Consider the following 11,281-nt stretch of genomic DNA (forward strand, 5'->3'; position numbering starts at 1 on the left):
TTTTCTTTCCTAAACTGGCCCAGGTGATCTGCTCTGGAAAGGCTGAAAGCCCTCTGGCCACCAGCCCACGGCCACCCTTGACCCTGGCAGCACCTTCAAAGGGAGCATGGGGCTGCTGCGGAGTGTGCAATGTTTGCTCACAGCCAGGGCCAGCAGCTGCTGCCTGCCAGCCCTGGGGGGTTTCGTCAGCGTCCTGCAGCGCTCCGGGGGACACTGCTCGGCCACTGCTGCTTGCACAAGGTCAGTGTCCTCAGGGCCCTCATCCCCCACACCCCACGGGGGCTCGGTCACTTCTGAGCTAAGCGCTGGCTCGGGTGCTGGGTTGGATTTTCCAGCCCTGGGTGAAACATGCTGCATGTCCAGGTGTGCCAGGCTGGGAGCACCTCAGGAGCTGCTGGTGTGGGTCCAGGCAGAGGCAGCTGTGCCCAGGGGTGAGCAGGGGTGGAGGTGATGCAATATCAGGACAGGCAGCCCGTGGCTGAGGTCACTTGGGTGCAGTTCAGTTGCTCAGGGCCTCCCAGCACAAAGCACTTCCCTGGATGCATCTGGAAGTGGTATAGCTCACAGAATTCACAGAATAACAGAATTACTGGAAAAGACCTTCGAGATCATCAAGTCCAACCCAGCCCCAACCCCTCAACTAAACCCTGGCACCCAGTGCCACATCCAGGCTTTGTTAAACACACCCAGGGATGGGGACTCCACCACCTCCCTGGGCAGCCATTCCAGAACTTTATCACTCTTTCTGTGAAAAACTTTATCCTAATATCCAACCTGTATTTCCCTTGGTGCAGCTTGAGGCTGTGTGCTCTGGTTCTGTCAGTGCTGCCGGGGGAAAGAGACCAACCTGAGCACAGCCACTTTATTTAGCTCAGTTTAGGAGCGTGTTGAGTGTGGGGAGAGGAGAGATGCTGAAGATGTTCCTGCTCATTGCAGGGGGTTTGACTTGATGACCTCCAGGTCCCTTCCACACCAAACCAAAGCATTCTGTGATTCCATGATGCTATGCCCATCCCTCCTCCCTCCCAGCTGTGCCACTGCTGGAGGCTGGGGCATTTTGGGTGTGTTCAGCCTCCTCCTGGGACTTGGCATCACAACAAAATGGGCAATTCCTCCTCCCTGTGTGACATCTCTATTGGAAAAAAAAAAAAAAAAACCCCAAAATAACAACATTTCCTTTCTAGTTCAGAATTTTTCTTTAGCACTGGTGAAAGACCAGTGGGTACCTGGGCTTAGCAGTCTGGGTCTGCAATCTGTTGGGCTTGAGATCCCAGGGTCTGGGGTGAGGATCACAGTGCTGGCAAAGTCCCCAAAAGCCATCAGACACTGCCCCAGGGTCTGAGCCACATGGAAATTTCATATCCTGTCTATTTAACCCTCAAGTTGCCACCCCCATAATGGCATGACATTTCTGCAGTTTAAGGCATTCCCAGATGGAAGACAGGGATGGAGGGGGACACACAGACAAGGGATGAGTCACAGCAGCCCCAGCAAGGCACAGTGCAGAGGGAAGCCTTGATCCTTTACTGCCTGGCCGCTGGCTGGAGCTGGAAAAGGGGAGGAATTCCTCATGCTAGCTGAGAGAAACTCATCCTGCTCCCCTGGAGGATGCAGGGACACGGCTGTTCCCTGTCCCTGAGGGCTTGCCTTGGAGGCAGGAGGCTGCAAAGTCCAGCCTGCCCAACCCTCCTAACTCAGCAGCCACTTCCCAACCTTGGCACTTGTCTCAGGATATCAAACTGTGCCGGCGGGAAGCGCTGGGCTGGGCCAATAAAGGCCAATAAAGGCAATAAAGGTGTTCCCACGAATTAACAGCAGGAAGAAGGAAAAACCTGAGCCAGTTGGGACTCACCCCTGGCAGGGGACATTGTCTCACTCTCTGGCTGTGCCTGTGGCCCTTTGAAGGTGGATTTCAATCCACTCCTGGGTGGTGTCACCGTGGGCACTGAGCCCTCCCCAGCAGCCTCCCGGGAGGGTTTTGTTGGTGACACCGGGGGTCACTGGAGCACGCAGCTGGGCCAAAGCACAGCCCAAGCAGCCTTTCCCCAAAAAATAATTTAAAAAATTAAAAAAAAAAAAAAACTAAATTAATTTTTTAAAAAGCACAGCCTGAGCAGGCTTTCTCCAAAACATAATTAAAAAAAAAAAAAGAAAAAAATTAAAAATAAAGAGACTAAATTAAATTTTTAAAAAGCACAGCCTGAGTAGGCTTTCCCCCCTCAAAAATTTTAAAAATTATTTAGCAACACCGGGGGTCAGTGGAGCATGCAGCTGGGCCAAAGCACAGCCCGAGCAGGCTTTCCCCAAAAAATAATTTTAAAAATTTAAAAAAATAAAAAACTAGAAAAAAAATAAAGTAAATTAAATTTTTTAAAAGCCCGAGAAGGCTTTTCCCCCCCCAAAAAAAATTAAAAAGAAACGAAATTAAATTTTAAAAAATATATAATTTTTAGAAAGAAAATGAATTAAAAAAAAATTTTAAAAGGCGGTCTTGGAAGGGGAGGAGGGGAATGAAGGCAGGCGGTAAACAAGCCAGGTGAGTCCATTGAGGAGGCCCGGGAACGCTTCCCGGGAGAGGGCGCTGGGTCCGCGGCTGCCGCTTCTCTCCGGCTCCCAAACTCGTGCAGGGCGAGCACAGGGGCCTTGGGCATGAGCCAGCCAGCAAACCCTCCGGGGCTGGCAACACCATCCTGCCACCCCCGCCACCACAGCCCTGCCCACCCTGGGGGGCTCTGCCAGGCTGGGGGTTGCGGCCCGGTGTGGATTTTTGGGATGGGGAGATGATGTTTGCATTGTGCAGCTGCCTTTGCTCCCCGCCTGCCTTCAGGGTTGGCTGGAGCTGCCCAGCCCCGAGGCTTGCAGGGCACGGGGGTCACCCCACTGCTCAGGGGCCTCCTCTTGTAAACATCTGGGTGTGTTCGAAGCCAAAGGTGGACAGAGTTACTGGGAAATGTGCAGGTAGAACGGTAATTCCAAGAATTTGGAGCTGTCAGAGCTCTCAGATTAAAGAAACCCTCCACAAACCTAGGGAAGAGGGCTGGACACTGTTTTACATTGCCTGTGGCTTGACAGCTCCCCTTTATGGGAGCTATTTTGGGCTCCTGCTCCTGCTCTGCTTCCTTTTACTCCAGCTGAGCTGTTAGATTTGGGTGACCACAGCTGAACTTGGGCTGAACGTGAGTTGCTGAGCTCATTTCCCAGGGTAAAACACCACGTTCGTTGGTTTGTTTGTGCGTTGGAGCCATTTCTGTGTGCTCAGGGTGCAGGAGCAGGGGTGGTGCTGGCAAGAAGCACTTTCTGGAGTGCTCAGGGCAGGCTGTTGCAATGCTCGGTGGCTCTGCCTTGCTCAAGCAATTCCAGGAGGAGAGAAGCACCCGAATTTCACCTCGTTCTGGACAGCCCCGGGGGATTGCCACACACCCATGGCTGCTCCAAGGTGCTGCTGAGGGCTGAGCCAAGTTGTCCCCGCAGGGAGGGTGGAGATCTGGCTCTTGAGATGGGTGATAAATCAAAGCCTGGTGTTGGCCAGCATTTCCACCTCCCTCCTGAGGATCCGGCTCTCCCTGGCCACTTTCCCTCTGGATTCTGGCTGTACAGTGGCCGTGTCCGAGGCAGGGTGGCTTGGGATGGCGGGGAGGCTCCAGCTTCTCGAAGATAGGCAGTTCTGGTGCCATTTCCTGAGGCTGGCACAGGGCACAGCAGGATCCTGTGGCTCCGTGGCAGGCGTGTGGGTGGCGTATGCTCGCCCTGGGACCTGCGTGTGCCCTGGTGTGTGCACACACGGCTGCCAGCTCCGTCTGCTCCTGCTGGCGTAGCTCTCTCGCCCCGTGGATCTGGAGTCTCTTGTCCCATCTCCTGGAGCTGCAGGAGGTGGGACAAGCGACCCTGTGGGGTGGAGACCCGGACATGGTGGAAAAACACTGGGCACTGCCTGCGGTTTGCTGGGCACTCCTATGGTGGGGCTGGAGGATTTCTCCCCCCTCGAGTGATCCTTGCAGCGAGGCTCTGCAGGTCCAGCTGCTGGAGGCTGTGACCTGCTCCAAGGAGGGCACCGAGGCTTTTGTCCCCCTCCCAAGAGCGGGCACCAAGCCAAAGGGGCTCGGTGGAGCTCCATGCCTCCCTCTCTCCCTGTTGTCCCGGGGCGGCCGGATTCCATCCCTGCCAGCTCTGCCAAGGCAGCCTAATGTAAACGCTGCCGAAAGCCTTGGATCCGCTCCCGCCCGCTCAGGGACGAGGGGTTGTTTTTCCAGTCGGGAGCGCTGTTAAAAACACCCCAAACCCACCCAACCTCTCCGCTCTCTTCCCTCTGTTCCCTCACTTTCCCGCACCCGCCCGAGTGCCCCTTTGCCGGGGGCGGCCGGGCCGGAGCGGGCGGAGGAGGAGGAGGAGGAGGAGGACGGAGGCGGGGTGGTGGCGGGCCTGTCCCCCCTGCCGTGTCCCTCCCGTCCCGCCGCGCTGCCCAATCCGTGCGGCGGGGCCGGCGCTGCTCCGCCATAAAGGGGCGGCGGGCGCGGCCCCGGGAGCCGAGCGTGGGAGCCCTGCGCCCGCCCGCCCGCCCGCAGCCGCCGCCGCCGAGCGCAGGTACCGGCCCGGGGGGACACGGGGACACCGCTGCCCGCCACCCACCGGGCTCGGCAGGGCCGGGCTCGGCAGCCCCGGGGAGATCTTCCAAGGGGAAATTCCTCCTTTGGGGGAAGGGGAGGATTGGGGGGGGGCGGGGGGGGGGGAAGGAGGAGGAAGTGGCAGCTTGAGTTTTCTGTTGAAAACATTCCCTTTGCAGCTTTTGTGGTTTTATTTTTGGCCCCCACGAGGCTGCCTGGAGAGGCACGCGTGGGAGATGCTTCTGGCAGGGCAGCGGGGCGGTGGGAGCCGCGGCGGCGTGGGCTGGGGACGGCTTATCCCGCAGGGATGTTGGAGCGGCTTCCCCAGTCAGTCCGCATTCCCAAAGTGCCGGCATTTCCCTGGAAAACAGCCGCTACTGTGGGTCGGACACGAGCGGGCTGGCTGGCGATAGAGCCCGGCCCGCAGGGCTCTGGGGATTCTAGAGCCACCCCGGCCCATCCCGCTTCTCACTGCTGCTGGGGTGCTCAGGGCTCCTGTGTGCTGCCTGTTGCTTTTCCTGCTGCCCTGCCACCGGGCTTGGATAGCCTCAGCCAGGCTGAGAAAGCAGCTGGGGCAGAAAAGCCCTCCTCGATGATGCAGATTTATTAAGAAAGCCCCAGCTAAGCTTTCCTTGCATTAGCCTTGCTCTTGAGCAGAGTGTGGAGGTGAAAAGTTCATGTGGGGCTAAGGAGCCCTTTGGAAGTCTGTTGCTCTGGTTTATTAGCAGGAGTTTGGTGTTTTGAAGGGTTTCTGGAGCAGGGCTAGCTTGAGCTGCTGTGTGTTCTCCCTGAGGAATGACAGGGAACCGCTGGAGATGGCAGCTAGCCCTGCGGCCGAGCTGCCTCCTGCTCCTCCCTGGCCTTGGGTGGGGAAGGGGGGTGCTGAAAAATGTGGGCACACAGGGGAAGACTCACAGCTGGGGCTGTCTGTGATTCCCCTCTGCAGGAACCCCCTCGTCAGGACTGCAGCCATGGCCACCTCAGCGAGCTCCCACCTGAGCAAAGCCATCAAGCACATGTACATGAAGCTGCCGCAGGGGGAGAAGGTGCAGGCCATGTACATCTGGATCGACGGCACGGGGGAGCACCTCCGCTGCAAAACCCGCACGCTGGACCACGAGCCCAAGAGCCTGGAAGGTGAGAGGGCAGGTGCAGCACTCGTAGCCCCTCACTGGGTGGAGGAAGGATGCCATTTCTCTCTTCTCGTGGCAGAAGGATGGTTTTTAGGGAGGATGTTCCTCCTCGTGCCCTTCCAGCTACCTCTTTCCCCATATACCTTAGGGGGATGTTCCCAGCTCTCCAGATGTGGAGTTTCAGGGAGATGCTTGGGGCTGGGAGCCCGTCCTTGGTGCTGTCCCTGCCGTGGAGGGGCTGCTGGCAGGGGCTGGGGGCTCTTGGCAAGGGCTTGGCTGCCCATTGACTCTTGAGTACTCGTTTTGGCCGGAAGTAGTTTGGCAGAAGAAAGTGCAGGGGAAAGAATGGAGCTATCCGGTGTAATTAAGAGCTTGTGTCCCTCAGAACAAACAGTCCCAGCTTACACAATAATAGCATTAGGATTTTCCCCAGGTTGCCATGGAGCTGGCTGGAGACAGTTATGAAATGAAAATACTGTGTGTGACTGAGCAGAATTTTCTTTTTTCTTTTCTTTCCTTTTTTTTTTTTTTTTTTTTTTCTTTTCCCATCTCTCCTTTCCCCTTTTCCCTCTGAGGGAGTGGTTGGCACAGCTCCTGTTGGAGATCTTTGTGCTTCCCATCCTCCCTCTTTCCCTCTGGGATATGGAGGAGATAACATTGCCTGGGTGTAGTTCTGGGCTTTGACCTGGAGGGCAGTGGTCAGGATGGAGGGTGGGCAAGGGGCCACACTCCCCTTCCGTGTGAGATTCCACCTCTCTGATTTGCCTTCCCACCTTCTTAAGGCCTTGGTGGTGTTACTGAGGGTATTCCATGGCTCCCCTCATTCCCACAGCTGGAAGGTGGCTCGTGGTCTGCCCTCTCCTAGCTGAGGGGACCGGGTGCTTTGCTCATCCCTGTGGTTGTTATGACATGGGAAATGTCCTCAGTGCTACTCTGTTCACTCAGGCTTGGCCAACAGCCCAGCAACTTGTTATTTTCCAGGGTGGCTGGGGACTTGCACTCCTGTGATTTTTTTTTGCTTGTTTTGGGTTTGTTGGTTGTTTTTTTTTTTTGCTTCCCCCACTTGGAACAAAATCAGCTGAACTGGGACTAAACCTATTCTCTATGAGCATCTTCACATCTGTCTTCCTGGAGGGCCGCAGGGATCCCATGGGTCACTGTGGCTGGTTCCTCTCTTTGCTCCAGATCTCCCCGAGTGGAATTTCGATGGCTCCAGCACCTACCAGTCCGAAGGCTCCAACAGTGACATGTACCTGCGACCTGCTGCCATGTTTCGGGACCCTTTCCGCAAGGACCCAAATAAACTCGTTCTCTGTGAGGTCTTCAAGTACAACCGCCAGTCTGCAGGTGAATGAATGGACCTTCTCCCTCCTTCCCTTCTCCTGGTGTTCCTGGGAAGGGGAATGGGAACCCTGCCCAATGCTGTCTGTGCCCTTAGCATGACACAGAAATAATGTGAAAGAAGAGGGCAAATGAAGCGGTGGTGATGGACTAAAGGGCTGGGCTTGGGATTCTTCAATGCTGCTTGGGACTCAAAGTGTTAAATAAATAGAAATGGGGAGTGGAGGTGGCATCGCTCATGAGCCTCGTGTCGCTTTTCCATTCCAGAGTCAAATCTCCGACACACCTGCAGGAGGATTATGGACATGGTGTCCAACCAGCACCCCTGGTTTGGGATGGAGCAGGAGTACACTCTCTTGGGGACAGATGGACATCCATTTGGCTGGCCTTCCAATGGCTTCCCTGGACCCCAAGGTAATCTTCTGGGAGCCTGGAGCAAGTCAGGAGTGTTTGAACTGAAATCTGTGTGGCACAGCTTCAGGCAAGTTGAGGGCTTCAAGGTGCTCCTAGAACTGAAGGTGGACGGTAGAAAGCGGAATATTGGCAAAAACCAAGCAACCAACAAGATTAAATTGGTCACAGAAAGGCTGAGGTGGGGATTGGCCACATCCAAATTTGCTGCTGGGTTTGTTGGTTTGCAGGGGACTTAAACTCAGAGGCAGACTTAAACTCGGGGCGAACTTGCTCTCCATCAGTGTTCTACCCTGCCAGTTCTTCCATGAAAAACACACCTTGGGGCTTTTGAAGAGTTCTCTGTGCATGCTGGGTGTTCACTGGATGTCAGGGTTTTTCCCTGTGGAGGCTGATGTTGCCCTGTGCTGTTGCAGGTCCGTATTACTGCGGTGTGGGGGCAGACAAAGCCTATGGCAGGGACATTGTGGAGGCCCACTACCGAGCGTGCCTTTATGCCGGTGTGAAAATCGGAGGAACCAACGCAGAAGTGATGCCAGCCCAGGTAAATCATTCTAAGATGCTTCATGGAGTGAGAGAGAGCATGGAAAAACCCCAGGCAGGGGGAGCTGTGTGTGCCTGCTCTGAGCTGTGTGGCTGTCAGCATCAGCACGTGGGAGGTGCCTGTCTCCACCCCGCTGAGCCCCTGACCCTCCTCCTTGCAGTGGGAGTTCCAGGTGGGACCATGCGAGGGGATTGAGATGGGTGATCACCTCTGGATCGCGCGCTTCATCCTGCACCGGGTGTGCGAGGACTTTGGGGTTGTGGTGTCCTTCGATCCCAAACCCATTCCTGGGAACTGGAACGGTGCTGGCTGCCACACCAACTTCAGCACCAAGAGCATGAGGGAAGAAGGAGGTCTCAAGTAAGTGTTTGGGTTGTTTACTGGGCAGGATTTTGGATGACACGGGATTTTGGTTCTTGGCGTGACATCTGAGTCTTCTGGATTGGGTTTTTTTGGTCGTTTTGTTTTTGTGGTTTCTTGTTTTTCTTAGTATGTATTTTTTTTTATAATGACACATTCTTGTCTTGATGCTTGGTGGGCAATTCAGCCAGCAGTACAGCTCCACCAGTACAGGATGCAACTATCTCTAACAGCCTGTCCAGCTCCTGACCTCCCAGTGCTCGGAACAAACAAACAAACCCGCTCAGCACAGGGCTTTTTAAATGATATTTTTATAGCCATGATGAAAGAGAAAGACCATTTGCTTCATCTGGGCAAGGCTGCCATGTTTGCTTAAGAGATGAACATCCTAAAAATGCAAACTGTGAGTTCCTGCACATGACTGCTGTGCAGTCAGGACACTGTGTCAGTGGAGCTGTGTGGAGGGACGCATCCTGGCAGCTCTGTTTTTTTGCCTTAATCTTAGTGCTGCCCTGAGATAACGACTCTGTGAGCTTCATGAATAGCAATGCCAGTGTTGAGAGCTCTCCTGTCTGAGAAGTGGGAAGTTTTAACTGGTGGTGTCTCACAGGTGGCACTCCCTGGGAACCTGTGGGGTTTGGCCATGAGGACTTTTCTGGGCCAGCAACAAAAGTAGAGAGAAACCCGTGTTGGGATGAACAGCCATGTGGGCCGTGGGGCACAAGGCATCATCACAAAGTGCCTTGGGGACTCTGATTAATCTCGCTGTCACTTTGACATGACAGTCCAGAGGCGTTCAGCTCCAGAGGTGTTCAGCTCGTCCCACCCCTCACTGTGCCACCCCTGTCCCTCCCTCCCTCCCTCTGCAGGCACATCGAGGAGGCCATCGAGAAGCTGAGCAAGCGCCATCAGTACCACATCCGCGCCTACGACCCCAAGGGGGGGCTGGACAATGCCCGGCGCCTGACGGGCTTCCACGAGACCTCCAACATCAACGAGTTCTCGGCCGGCGTGGCCAACCGTGGCGCCAGCATCCGCATCCCGCGCAACGTGGGCCACGAGAAGAAGGGCTACTTCGAGGACCGCCGGCCCTCGGCCAACTGCGACCCCTATGCCGTGACAGAGGCCCTGGTCCGCACGTGTCTCCTCAACGAAACCGGGGATGAGCCTTTTGAATACAAGAACTGAGCAGACTGCGCCCCGCGGCTGCTGCTGCCGCCTCCCCCCCGCGCCTCCCCGCGCCCCTAAAGTTCCCTTCTAGCTGTAATCCTGAGGGTACAAGATAACATGTTTCATGTCTCAGTAACTCTTGTTGTCTTGAGGTGGGGGAGGAGGGCAGGTTTAGTTTTATCTGTGTCTGTTTGTCGTTGACTCTTCGGAAGACGAGAGGAGGACGGGGTGTTAGAGAACTTTTAACCACTGTTTTATTTTTTTTTTTGTCTAATTCATGTGTACATCCGATGGGATCCTGTGGCTTCCAGGGACAGACTGCACACACAGAAGGTGTGTAGGAGAGGAGAAAGCTTAAAACAGAGCCAGATTTGGGGGGCCAGCCCCACTGCTGACTGATGGCTGTCTGTGGAGAAGGGAAGATGGGAGCTGTGTGTGTGCTCCTGCCTATTTGGGGACGTGACAGGGACATCGTCGCCCTCCGGCCACTCTGAGGTTTCTGGGAATCTTCTGGCATTGAGGAGAACTCTTGGTTCTGTCACTGGAAGTCAACCCATCTCTGGCTCATAACACAGAGTGAAGTAGTATTTTTCTATTTAAATATAAAAAGAGAAAAAAAAATATATATGAAAGTGTTTTTTTCTTGGAAGAGATGACGTTCCAACGCCTCATCCAGCCAGAGCAGGCAGAGCTCTTGCAGATGCAGTCGGATGCAGGTGGGACTGAGGGTGAGCTCGGAGGGAGACTGGGATGAGATTTGTTCCAGCATGGAGTGGAGCTTGCAGGAGGGGGTTCCCAGAGCAGGAAGCCTGCAGAAGCATTTGTTACTGTAATTCAGGTGGCCGTGACATGCTCGGAGTGGGAGGAAGGTGTCCTGAACTAAGAGTTGACTGGTCAACAGCGTTCTGGACAGAGCTGTGGCTGTGTCACCTGTCCAGCAGGGCTAGCATGTCACTAAAGCAGGGCTTTGGATAAAGGTTAAAACAACAAAAAAAAAAAAAAGAGAAAAAAATAAAGAAGAGAAGTTTTAGATTTTTGTTTTTCATAATTAATGTTCTTAGTTTCTCCGACTGAATGGTTTTACAGAGACCGCTGATGCCACTGTTGTGTCCTGGCTCTCTCGGGCTGCCTGCCATCCAGCCAGGATGATGGGGGCCAGGAGAAGGGAAGGGAGAGGCCACCTGGCCCTCCCAGCCAGCCCTGGCACTCCCAGCTGCTGCTGGGGGGTTCTGACGTTCTGGGATTTTTCACTTGGGTATCTTAGATGGTGCCAGTTATATTCTGTTGCATATGGACTTCTTCCCAATAGGTTTCTTTTTTTTTTTTTTTTTTTTTTTTGTAATAAAAAAAAGAAAAAAAGAACAAACCTTTCAATCTGACCTCTGCAGCCTCTTTTTTGTACATGTATTGCCTTCACCATTTGAAAGGATTTTGACTCCTAGTGGGTAGATGTGGCTTTAATTTGGAGGGGGAAGGGGTTTGGGAGGGTCAGGGGCCTTTCAATCCATGTGTGCTCTCCAGAAAATGGGAATTTGTCAGCAGTGGTGGGTTCTGTGATGAGGGATGGTCCAGCTCTGGCTTGCATGGGATTCTTTTGGGATGGGAAAGGGCCTGGGCTTGTGAATGTCCATAGGGAGGGTTATGGGTTTGCTAGGTCTTTGTGCATTTCCCAGCCTCCTCCTCCTCACAAGTTCTACAGGATAGAGAAATCCTACAGAAAG

General features: G+C 54.4%; 1 protein-coding gene across 2 annotated transcripts; it reads left to right on the forward strand.

Moving 5' to 3' along the window:
* Positions 1–64: 64 nt before the first annotated feature.
* On the forward strand, positions 65–10,934 carry GLUL (glutamate-ammonia ligase). Of its 2 annotated transcripts, none has more exons than XM_059477927.1 (7): positions 65–240; positions 5,548–5,738; positions 6,920–7,081; positions 7,343–7,489; positions 7,903–8,030; positions 8,191–8,390; positions 9,260–10,934. In XM_059477927.1, the coding sequence occupies exons 1-7, from the start codon at positions 107–109 to the stop codon at positions 9,576–9,578; spliced, it is 1,281 nt and encodes a 426-aa protein (XP_059333910.1). In that variant the 5' UTR covers positions 65–106; the 3' UTR covers positions 9,579–10,934. The 2 variants fall into 2 exon arrangements, with proteins under 2 accessions (XP_059333910.1, XP_059333911.1); XM_059477928.1 differs by lacking the exon at positions 65–240 and adding an exon at positions 4,535–4,581.
* Positions 10,935–11,281: the final 347 nt, after the last annotated feature.

This window comes from Ammospiza nelsoni, chromosome 9 (genome assembly GCF_027579445.1).
Source record: "Ammospiza nelsoni isolate bAmmNel1 chromosome 9, bAmmNel1.pri, whole genome shotgun sequence".
Lineage (NCBI taxonomy): Eukaryota > Metazoa > Chordata > Aves > Passeriformes > Passerellidae > Ammospiza > Ammospiza nelsoni.